Source organism: Mustelus asterias, chromosome 17 (assembly GCF_964213995.1).
Source record: "Mustelus asterias chromosome 17, sMusAst1.hap1.1, whole genome shotgun sequence".
Taxonomy (NCBI): domain Eukaryota; kingdom Metazoa; phylum Chordata; class Chondrichthyes; order Carcharhiniformes; family Triakidae; genus Mustelus; species Mustelus asterias.
Window position 1 is genome coordinate 77777703 of NC_135817.1, and position 12311 is coordinate 77790013.

Sequence of the window (12311 nt, forward strand, 5' to 3'; positions counted from 1 at the left end):
GAGGAAACCCACGCAGACACGGGGAGAATGTGCAAACTTCACACAGACAATGACCCAAGCCGGGAATCGAACGCAGGTCCCTGGCGCTGTGAGGCAGCAGTGTTAACCACTGTACCACCGTGCTGCCCATAATCAGTGGTTTATGTCAGCAGTTAACAATATTAAAATATCCCCCTCCCCACCCCGCCATCAACACACATGCAAGAATGACTTACTTTATCAGTGAAATTCTTTACAAAGTCATCGAACTTCTGGTTATTTTCAATGATCAATTTTGGTGCGATCAACTTATTTGCAATTCTTGGTGATGCATCTACCACCGTGTCAACTTCAAAAAGTGAGAGAGAAAGAAGTTACTTCTTGGAATAAAACTTAAATGGCAAATTTATGGATGTTGCCATGGTTATAGTTTGAACTGGAAGTTTCAGACATTAACATCCCACAATTAATGAGAAGACAATGAGTGAGGAGTTGGAACAATGGTGAAGGTTTTAATTAAAATAAAAGCTAAATATTGTGGATGAAAGCAAATTACTGCAGAAACCAAAAGTGAAAATGCTGGAAAATCTCAGCAGGTCTGGCAGCATCTGTACGGAGAGAAAAGAGCTGACGTTTCGAGTCCAGATGACCCATTGGCACAAAGGGTCATGTGGACTCGAAATGTTAGCTCGGTTCTCTCCCTAAATATTGTGGATGCTGGAACAGAAAGTGCTGGAAAAGCTCAGCGGGTCTGACAGCATCTGTGGAGAGTAAAACAGGGTTACCGTCAAGAAGATCAAGACAAGAAGAAGTCCAGCAAGTTAAATCAAGCGTCAGGGACCCAGGTTCGATTCCTGGTTTGGGTAGCTGTCTGTGTGGAGTTTGAATGTTCTCCCTGTGTCTGCGTGGGTTTCCTCCAGGTGCTCCGGTTTATTCCCACACTCCAAAGATGTGCAGTTTAGTGGCTTAGCCATGCTAAATTACCCCTTAGTGTCCCAAGATGTGTAGGTTAGGGGGATTAGCGGGGTAAATATGTGGGGTTACGGGATAGGGTGGGGGGGTGCTCTGTCAGAGAGTCAGTGCAGACTCGATGTGCCCAATGGCCTCCTTCTGCACTGTAGTGGTTCTGTGATTCAATACTTTTAGTTATATTTGTGCTTTCTGGAGCAAGAATGCTCCTTCAGGTCTCTCAAGTAATGTTACAACTTCTCCTACCCCACCTCACACCCCAACCAATTAACTTTATGCTGGGAACCATTCTGACATTGCCTCGGATGTGGCTTCTTGCATCAAAATCCCTCCCCATCAGCTAGCAACCTGCTGGGTTTTCCCTACTCATTGACCCTGAAACACCACCCGCGTAGCTTCAATCAACACCTGGTGAGTGCAAACTGAGTAGAACAAGGGTGAACATGAAGTACAGCAAATGCACCAGTGCTGAAGGGAGTTTGGACAGATCGACAGGGAAGGTAGAAATACTCTGGCAGGGGCTCTCTTCTCGTTCAAAATGCCAACATCTCGTATCCAAAATGCTAGCCTCTCTTCCCCTCTTTCTCAGCACTGAAAAATCCACTCTCAAATCACAAGTGGAAGATTGTACTGAAGTCTAAAGTGACTAAAGGCAATGCTCAGGCCACAGAGCTACCTGGGCGCCACAGAGAAACAATGAGGATTTGTTGTGAAAATTTGCTATCTCAGTTGATGTTCAATCCTCTATCTCCACAGCTCACGGAGTTATAAGGAGAGGCTGGATAGACTGGGACTTTTTTCCCTGGAGCATGGGAGGTTTAGGAGTGATCTTATAGCGGTCTATAAATAATGAGGGGCATTGATCAGCTGGATAGCCAACATGTTTTCCCAAAGGTAGGAGAGTTTAAAACTAGAGGGCATAGGTTTAAGGTGAGAGGGGAGAGATATAAAAGGGTCCAGAGGGGCAATTTTTTCATTCAGAGGGTGGTGAGTATCTGGAACAAGTTGCCAGAAGTAGCAGTAGAGGCGGGTACAATTTTGTCTTCTAAAAAGCATCTAGACAGTTACATGGTTAACATGGGTATAGAGGGATATGGGCCAAATGCGGGCAAGTGGGACTAGCTTAGTGGTAAAAACTGGGCGGCATGGACAAGTTGGGCCAAAGGGCCTGTTTTCATGCTGTTAACCTCTCTGACTCTATGTTTAGGAGGGATGTGCTATGAGAAGGGAAAGCAAAATTTGGTTTATCAGACGTACCTGTCCTGAGCTTCCTTGTAATTGTCTGCTGCTGACCGCATGTTGTGATGGATATTGTTATCTGATATTGAACGCCGGGCTGCAAATGTCTAAATTCTGCTACATTTTGTTGAGTTTGAATTTGCTTCGTATCGTGCTCCGTGGAGATTGTGACAGTGAACTGAGGCTGTTGGAATGTATTGTTGGTATCCCAGGTAATAAAGATTAGTTCACTTCCCACTGATATCAAATTCATACGAAGGAACCTCAGCGGCACTGAAAAAAAAATTTATGAAGTATCAGAAAGAAAGAAACATTCTGTTTTTTATGCCTCAAACTGCTTCACATGGAATGAAATACATTTCAAGAGAGCTCACTATTGTAGTCAGAAACATTCCAACCAATTGATACACAGCAAAGTCCCAGAAACAACAATGAGATACCCAGACAATTAGGGATGGGAAATAAATGTTGATTGAGCAAGTGATGCCCACATCCCAAGAATGAATAAAACAATCTCAAAATCCACAACAAGGCTTTCCCAGTTCAATGCAGGCTACCACCCCTCTTCGGTATTACTAGAACAAGATCTGGAAGCATTATAAAGACACCAGACTAGTGTAGTATAAGGGGCGTGGCATAGAAAAGGTTACCAAGGAACTGGAAACATTACTGTTTGAAGTAAAGGACCAAATGACTGCATGAGTATAAGGACATTGTCTTGAATGTGACAGAGACATATGTAGAAGTTAGCTGCTCGCTTGGACTATACACCATATATATGTGTACTGTACAATGATGTATAACTTTAAGTTTAATTTATATTCACATTTCGTATGTTGCCTCCCGGGTGCCAGGGTCCATGACGTCTCGGATCGTGTTTTCAGGATCCTTAAGGGGGAGGGGGAACAGTCACAAGTCGTGGTACACATCGGTACCAATGACATAGGTAAGAGCAGGGGATTTAAAACAAGAATTTAGGGAGCTAGGGTGGAAGCTGAGCGCCAGGATAAACCATGTTGTCATCTCTGGTTTGTTGCCGGTGCCACGTGCTAGTGAGTTGAAGAACAGGGAGAGAGTGCAGATAACCACGTGGCTGCAGGGATGGTGTAGGAGGGAGGGTTTCAGTTACATGGATAATTGGAGCATATTCTGGGGGAGGTGGGACCTGTACAAACAGGATGGTTTGCACCTGAACCAGAGGGGCACCAATATCCTGGGAGGGAAATTTGCTACGGCTCTTCGGGAGGGTTTAAACTAATTTGTCAGGGGGATGGGAAAACGAGCTGCAGTCCAGAAGCCAGTGTTGAGTGTAGTGAGGTACTGAGGAGGGTATCAAGGTCGCAGGAGTGTACCAGCAGACAGGAAGGTGGGTTGAAGTGTGTCTACTTCAATGCAAGGAGCATCCAGTATAAGGTAGGTGAACTTGGAGCGTGGATTGGTACTTGGGACTACGATGTTGTGGCCATTATGGAGATATGGTTAGAACAGGGACAGGAATGGTTGTTGGAAGTTCCGGGGTATAGATGTTTCAGTAAGAGTAGGGAAGGTGGTAAAAGAGGTGGAGGAGTAGCATTGTTAATCAAGGATAGTTTAACGGCTGCTGAAAGGCAGTTCGAGGGGGATCTGTCTACTGAGGTAATATGGGCTGAAGTTAGAAATAGGAAAGGAGCGGTCACGTTGTTGGGGGTTTTCTATAGTCCCCCAAATAGTAATAGTGATGTGGAGGAAGAAATTGCAAAGCAGATTATGAATAGGTGTGGAGGTCACAGGGTAGTTGTCATGGGTGACTTTAACTTTCCAAACATTGATTGGAACCTTTATAGGTCGAACAGTTCGGATGGGACAGTTTTTGTACAGTGTGTGCAGGAGGGTTTCCTGACACAATATGTGGATAGGCCGACGGGAGGTGGGGCCACATTGGACTTGGAACTGGGAAATGAACCGGGCCAAGTGTTAGATTTGGTTGTGGGAGAGCACTTTGGAGATAGTGACCATAATTCGGTGTCTTTCATTATTGCAACGGAGAGGGATAGGGCCTTACGGCAGGGCAAGGTTTATAATTGGGGGAGGGGTAATTATGATGCGATTAGGCAAGAATTAGGGAGCATAAGATGGGACAGAAACTGTCAGGGAAAGGCACAAATGAAAAGTGGAGCTTGTTCAAGGAACAAATACTGAGTGTCCTTGATAGGTATGTCCCTGTCAGGCAGGGAGGAAATGGCCGAGTAAGGGAACCATGGTTCACAAAAGAGGTTGAATGTCTTGTCAAGAGGTAAAAGGAAACGTTTGTAAGGATGAGAAAACAAGGTTCAGTTGAGTAGCTTGAGGGTTACAAGGTAGCAAGGAATGAGCTAAAAAAAGGGCTTCGGAGAGCTAAGAGGGGGCATGAGAAGTCCTTGGCGGGTCGATTAAGGAAAACCCCAAGGCTTTTTATTCTTATGTGAGAAATAAAAGAATGACCAGGGTGAGGTTAGGTCCGGTCAAGGACAGTAGTGGGAACTTGTGCATGGAGTCAGAAGAAATAGGAGAGGCGATGAATAAATACTTTTCTTCAGTGTTCACCAAGGAGAGGGACCATGTTTCTAAGGATGAGAATGGGATACATGCTGATAGGCTGGATGAGGTAGATGTTCTGAGGGAAGGTGTATTAGCAATTTTGAAAAACCTGAGGGTCGATAAGTCCCCTGGGCCAGATGGGATATATCCTAGGATTCTTTGGGAGGCAAGGGATGAGATTGCAGAACCTTTGGCTTTGATCTTTGGGTCCTCGCTGTCCACGGGGATAGTGCCAGAGGACTGGAGAGTGGCGAATGTTGTTCCTCTGTTCAAGAAAGGAAATAGGAATGACCCTGGTAATTATAGGCCAGTTAGTCTTACTTCGGCGGTCAGTAAGTTAATGGAAAAGGTCCTGAGGGATAGGATTTATGACCATTTGGAAAGATGCAGCTTAATCCGTGATAGTCAGCACAGATTTGTGAAGGATTTGTAAGTCTTGCCTCACAAATTTGATTGAATTCTTTGAGGAGGTAACTAAGTGTGTAGATGAAGGTAGAGCAGTTGATGTCGTATACATGGATTTTAGTAAGACATTTGATAAAGTTCCCCATGGAAAGCTCATGAAGAAAGTAAGGAGGTGTGGATAGAGGGAAATTTGGCCTATTGGATAAGTAACTGGCTATCTCATGGAAGACAGAGGGTGGTGGTGGATGGAAAATTTTCAGACTGGAGACCAGTTACCAGCGGTGTACCACAGGGATCAGTGCTGGGTCCTCTGCTATTTGTGATTTTTATCAATGACTTGGAGGAGGGGGCTTAAGGGTGGGTCAGTAAATTTGCTGATGACACCAAGATTGGTGGAGTAGTGGATGAGGTGGAGGGCTGTTGTAGGCTGCAAAGAGACATTGATAGGATGCAGAGCTGGGCCAAAAAATGGCAGATGGAGTTTAACCCTCATAAGTGCGAGGTGATTCATTTTGGTAGGACAAATTTGAATGCGGATTACAGGGTCAACGGCAGGGTTCTGAGGAATGTGGAGGAACAGAGAGATCTTGGGGTTCATATCCACAGATCTCTGAAGGTTGCCAGTCAAGTGGATAGAGCAGTGAAGAAAGCCTATAGTGTGTTAGTGTTTATTAACAGGGGGTTTGAGTTTAAGAGCCGTGGGGTTATGCTGCAACTGTATCGGACCTTGGTGAGACCACATCTGGAATATTGTGTGCACTTCTGGTCACCTCACTATAAGAAGGATGTGGAGGCATTGGAGAGAGTGCAGAGGAGATTTACCAGGATGCTGCCTGGTTTGGAGGGTAGGTCTTATGAGGAAAGGTTGAGGGAGCTAGGGCTTTTCTCTTTAGAGTGGAGGAGGATGAGAGGCGACTTAATAGAGGTTTATAAGATGATAAGGGGGATAGATAGAGTGAACATTCAGAGACGATTTCCTCAGGTGAATGTAGCTGTTACTAGGGGGCATAACTATAAGGTTCATGGTGGGAGATATAGGAGGGATGTCCGAGGTAGGTTCTTTACTCAGAGAATGGTTGGGGTGTGGAATGGACTGCCTGCTGTGATAGTGGAGTCAGACACTTTAGGAACATTTAAGCGGTTGTTGGATAGGCACATGGAGCACACCAGAATGATAGGGAGTGGGATAGCTTGATCTTGGTTTCGGACAAAGCTCGGCACAACATTGAGGGCCGAAGGGCCTGTACTGTGCTGCACTGTTCTATGTTCTATGTTTTTTTTTAATAAATGTTTTATTCTTGATGTTAAAAGTTCATCAGTAAACTCCTGTGAATTTGTTCAGTAACTTTACTCCACAGTTTCTAAAAAAAATCAAATTCAGGAATTATCAAGCCAGGTTTCACCCTGGTGTCTGAGATGAGGAGGAATTTCTTCAGCCAGAGAGTAATAAATCTCTGGAACTCTTTGCCGCAGAAGGCTGTGGAGGCCAGGTCATTGAGTGTCTTTAAGACAGAGATCGATAGTTTATTGATTAATAAGGGGATCAGGGGTTATGGGGAAAAGACAGGAGAATGGGGATGAGAAAAATATCAGCCATGATTGAATGGCAGAGCAGACTCGATGGGCCGAGTGGCCTAATTCTGCTCCTATGTCTTATGGTCTTATGGTCTTGACCAATAGCTGGGATCGTAACAGCATGTAGTTCTGTGTTACCAATAAACACTTAACGGTTAACACTTCAAGACTTAGAACTTCTTTGTGAGACCTACTGAACAGCACATAACTCCTTACAAGAAGTTTGTGGATGATACTAAGATTGCTGGAGTTGTGGATAGTGATGGAGATTGTCAGAGAATATAGCAGGATATAGATAGGCTTGGGCAGATGGAATTTAATCTGGACAAATGCAAGGTGATGCATTTTGGTAGATCCAGTTCAGGTGGGAGCTATAAAATAAATGGCAGAACCATCAGGAGCATCGACACGCAGAGAGATCTGGGAGTACAGGTCCACAGGTCCTTAAAATTGGCAGCACAGGTGGAAAAGGTGGTGAAGAAAACAGATGGCATGCTTACCTTCATCGGCTGGGGCATTGAGTATAAACGTTGACAAATTATGTTACAATTAAATTAAACGCTGGTTAGGCCACATTTGGAATACTGTGTCCAATTCTGGTCACCACACTACCGGAAGGATGTGGAGGCTTTGGAGGGAGCACAGGAAAGGTTTACCAAGATGTTGCCTGGTACGGAGGGTATTAACTATGAGAAGCGATTGAATAAACTGGGATTGTTCTCCCTGGAAACACAGACATTGAGAGGACGACCTGATTGATGTTTATAAAATTATGAGGGGCATAGATAAGGTGAACAGTTGGAAGCTTTTTCCCAGGGCGGAAATGACAATTACATGGGGGCACAAGTTCAAGGTAAGGGGGGAAAGGTTCAGTGGAGATGTGGGGGGGAAGCTTTTTACACAGAGGGTGGTGGGGGCCTGGAATGCACTGCCAAGTGAGGTGGTTGAGGCAGATACGTTAGCAACATTTAAGACTTATCTGGATAGACACATGAACAGGCGGGGAACAGAGGGATACAGGCAGTTGGTCAAGGTAGGACAACATGATCGGCACAGGCTTGGTGGGTCGAAGGGCTTGTTCCTGTGCTGTACTGTTTTTTGTTCTTATTTACCCATAAGTAAAACAGAAACACCATAGCAGTTCTAACTGCAATGGATTCGACTAAAGTTTGTAATATGGAGCATCCACTGAGTTACAGGATCAACATTTTGTCGTAGCTAAAATGTGATATAAAAAAATATTTCTTTAATATAAAGGTTCCACTGTGACAAGACATGCTTATAAAATGCAATAGTTATAGATTAAAATATTCTACTTACCACAGGCTGTAGTGAGTGATATGGAGTTTGGGCTGGTGGTTGGAGTGCTGTTTGAGGGAGTGTTGAGGTTTGAATGTTCAACTTGCGAGGGCGTGGTGGTTGGACCCATACTCACTGAGGAAAAGGTGGAACCTGCGCAAAGGAATAAAAGAGAATGGATGGGATTCTCCAAAAAAGATTCTAAGTCCTGGGTTCGATTCTAAGATTCTAAAGATTCTAAGGACCTGGGTTCGATTCCCGGCTTGGGTCACTGTCTGTGTGGAGTTTGCACATTCTCCTCGTGTCTGCGTGGGTTTCCTCCGGGTGCTCCGGTTTCCTCCCACAGTCCAAAGATGTGCGGGTTAGGTTGATTGGCCATGCTAAAATCTCCCCTTAGTGTCCTGGGATGCGTAGATTAGAGGGATTAGTGGGTAAAATATGTAGGGATATGGGGGTAGGGCCTGGGTGTATATAGAAATCATAGGAACCCCACAGTACAGAAAGAGGCCATTCGGCCCATCGAGTCTGCACCGACCACAATCCCACCCAGGCCCTACCCCCATATCCCTACATATTCTACCCACTAATCCCTCTAATCTACGCATCCGAGGACACTAAGGGGAGATTTTAGCATTGGTATTGTGGTCGGTGCAGACTCGATGGGCCGAATGGCCTCTTTCTGTACTGTAGGGTTTCTATGATTTCTATGATTTCTAAGTGTCAAATTCACATAAAAATGGAATAAATCCCACTGTCTTTTTCAGCCGGAGTTTCAAAATGAATCTCCCACTCTGTGCACTGCAGAGTGCCCTAGTGTGAATGACGCTGAAAAACTGGGGGCAGGGCCTATTCCCACTGGAGAGGCCGGCAACATAGCACTCAGCGGGCCCAACCCCCCCCCCCCCCAACCCCACCTCGATGGCCAGCCCTGATCGCTGGCCTCCCTCTCTCCATCTGTCACTAATCCCAATGCAGTGGGGCTCCCCACCCCCACCGATCACCCCGAGAGGTCCCTGCCCCCTAGAGGTTCCGCCCCTAGAGGCTCCACCCTCTGGCCCCGCCCCCCTCTGTCTCCGCCTCCTTGGCACAGCCCGATGCCTGGTGGGCAGTGCCAAGGTGCCCCCTGCACTGTTTGAGAGCACATTTCCACTCCATCTGACGAAGGAGCAGCGCTCCGAAAGCTTATGGTATTTGCTACCAAATAAACCTGTTGGACTTTAACCTGGTGTTATGAGACTTCTTTCTGTGTTCACTCCAGTCCAACGCCGGCATCTCCACATCATGACATGTATTGGTAGACAGTGAAAAGTTTCTTACATGCTAAACAGACAAAGCATGCCATATGTGGACTGCAGCGATTCAAGAAGGCAGCTCACCAGCCCCTTTTCAAGTAAACTAGAGATGGGCAATAAATGCTGGCCAGCTGGCGACGCCCTTGTGCCACGAATGAATTTTTTAAAACATAGAGAAGGAAAGGAGTGCAGAATGTAGCGTTACAGTCATAGCTAGAGTGTAGAGGAAGATCAACTTAACGCGAGGTAAGTCCATTCAAAAGTAGATTGACATTGGCAGGTTCAGGATGTTAGTGTATTTAAATTACGCAACTAGAATGCAAACAATGGGTGGTTTTAGACATGGGAGGCACACTATGATAGGGAGAGATAAGACTTTGGGAATTAACAAATCAATGCAAATCTCCATAGCTTTTCCAAGTGTATCTCTGTGGCTGCAGTCACCTGCTGGGTTTCCTGCACACTCATATTAATAGACAGGACATTCACTGGACAAATTAACACACACTATTAAACAACAGCATCTCACCACTGATGCAATGCCAACTTTAAAGATATATTGGACAAGAAAGAAAAATTACAGATAGCACCAGGCAAGTAAATTAACTGGTCAAAATAAACCATGGTACGCATTTATTTAATTATCTTTTATATGAACCATAGAATCCCTACAGTGCAGAAGGAGGCCATTTGGCCCATCGAGCCTGCACCGACAACAATCCCACCCAGGCCCTATTCCTGTAACCCCAAGTATTTCCCCTGCTGGAAATGGAGAGCTCTCTGCCACCACCTCAGTTAATCTCCGACTGAAAGCCTCATCTTAAACTTGACTATCTTGACCCACTACTGGACAGCCCCCCCACACTCTGCCCTCCATAAATCTGAGATCATTCAAAACTCTGCTCCCCAAGTCCTAGCTCGCACTAAACGCCATTCACCCATTATCTCTATGCTCACTAATCTACATTGTTAAACAATTTGAAAACTCTTATCCTCATTTTCAAATCCCTCCATTCCTTGCCCCTCCCTATCTCAGGAACCTCCTCCAGCCCAACAGCATTCGGAGATGATTGTGGGCGGCACGGTGGCACAGTGGTCAGCACTGCTGCCTCACAGCGCCAGGGACCCGGGTTCAATTCCTGGCTTGTGCGGAGTCTGCACGTTCTCCCCGTGTCTGCGAGGGTTTCCTCCAGGTGCTCCAGTCTCCTCTGACAGACTGAAAGATGTGCTGGTTAGATACATTGGCCATGCTAAATTCTCCCTCAGTGTACCCGAATGGGCGCCAGAGTGTGACGACTAGGGGATTTTCACAGTAACTTCATTGCAGTGTTAATGTAAGCCTACTTGTGACACCAATAAATAAACTTTTTTAAAAAATCTGCACACCTCCAGTTTCGACCACTTGACCTTACTTGAAATCCATCTACCATTGGCTGTCATTCAGTTCCCCAGGGCTTAAGCTCCGGAGTCACATTTCCTAAAACTCTTCACCTCTTTGCCAATAAATGTTCCTTTAAAACACTGCCTAAAACCTACCTCTTTGGCCTGATCAGCTGCTGTCCTATCACGTCATGTGATTCAATGTCAACATTTGTTTGATAATGTTTCAGTGAAATGGCCTTTGCGAAGTTTAACTGCATTAAAGATGCTATGTAAATGCAAGTTGTTGTTTTTATTAACATCATTCTTGAGCCATGTTCTGAGTCTTGAGCTTGTTAAACAATGAAAAGAAAATCCCAAGAAATGGCAGAGTTGTAAGTAACAGGAAGAAGAGAGTGGAGAAATATCTCAAAACCTTTACTATTTTTTAGTTCCTGTTCCTCAAGATGGAAGAAATATTGAACTGCGTCAGCATTGTGCAATCTTACACTGACATCTGGTGGAGGGAAAGCTCCCTGCACTGTTTTCAGATGTTCAAGCTCCAGTTGTTGTTTCTCTTCCCATATCTAATGGTGCACAAGACAGATTTTCATCTGACAGCATCTGTGGGGAGAGAATAGAGCTAACGCACAGCTCTGATGAAGAGTCATCTAGACTCAGAACATTGGCTGTATTCTCTCCCAGTAAGGAGTCTAACAACACCAGGTTAAAGTCCAACAGGTTTGTTTGGTAGCAAACGCCACTAGCTTTCGGAGCGCTGCTCCTTCGTCAGATGGAGTGGAAATCTGCTCTCAAACAGGGCATAAAGAGACACAAAATCAAGTTACAGAATACTGATTAGAGTGCGAATCTCTACAGCCAATCAGGTCTTAAAGATACAGACAATGTGAATGGAGGGAGCATTAAGCACAGGTTAAAGAGATGTGTATTGTCTCCAGACAGGACAGCCTGTGAGATTCTACAAGTCCAGCAGGCTTCCACATCTATTCTCTCCCGACAGATGCTGTCAGACCTGCTGAGATTTTCCAGCATTTTCTGCTTTTGTTTCAGATTCCAGAGTCCGCAGTATTTTGCTTTTATCACGGACTCTCATCTGTTCACATAACGGGCGGGATTCTCTGGCCTGACTTTAATGGACCTTTACATGGTCCACCTCCCCCCCTGCCCCCGCCCGCTAGAATTCCAGTGGTGGGCAGGATGGGAGAATTCCGGCCAAACTGGTTTTTCTTGGAACAAGTCACTAGCCTGTAACTCAAGCATGGCTGACCAGGAGACCCTCCCACATTCCCACTCGATGGGCCGAATGGCCTCCTCTGCACATTAGGGATTCTATGACTCTTACCACTTGCCATGGGTGTGTTTGGAAGGATTTTGCAGGTTAAAAACTCAACCTGCTTGACCGCGTTAAGAACACACGTTCCATGGTCATCAAGTTCCGGGGTGGGATTTGAACCCGCAGCTTCTGATTGAGAGGAATGGATGCTACCCTTTGCGTCACAAGACCTCCTCAAGTTCTAGTGCAGGGTCTGAAATCAAAGCCTTCTGATTCAGAGGCACTAATAATGCCAGCTTGCTCGGTAGTCACAGTAAAGAGTGTTAAACCTTTCCTGAACATAA

At 45.4% G+C, this 12311-nt stretch overlaps 1 protein-coding gene across 1 annotated transcript in view; it reads right to left on the minus strand.

Annotated features, from left to right (window-relative positions):
• Positions 1 to 12311, minus strand: part of LOC144506092 (uncharacterized) — an 88253-nt gene that overhangs the window by 62902 nt on the left and 13040 nt on the right. Inside the window, exons 2-4 of the mRNA XM_078231908.1 lie at positions 8044 to 8175; positions 2206 to 2460; positions 216 to 328 (exon numbers count right to left, since the gene is read on the minus strand). Coding sequence (XP_078088034.1) covers positions 216 to 328; positions 2206 to 2460; positions 8044 to 8175 — 500 coding nt within the window. The remainder of the gene's footprint in view (positions 1 to 215; positions 329 to 2205; positions 2461 to 8043; positions 8176 to 12311) is intronic.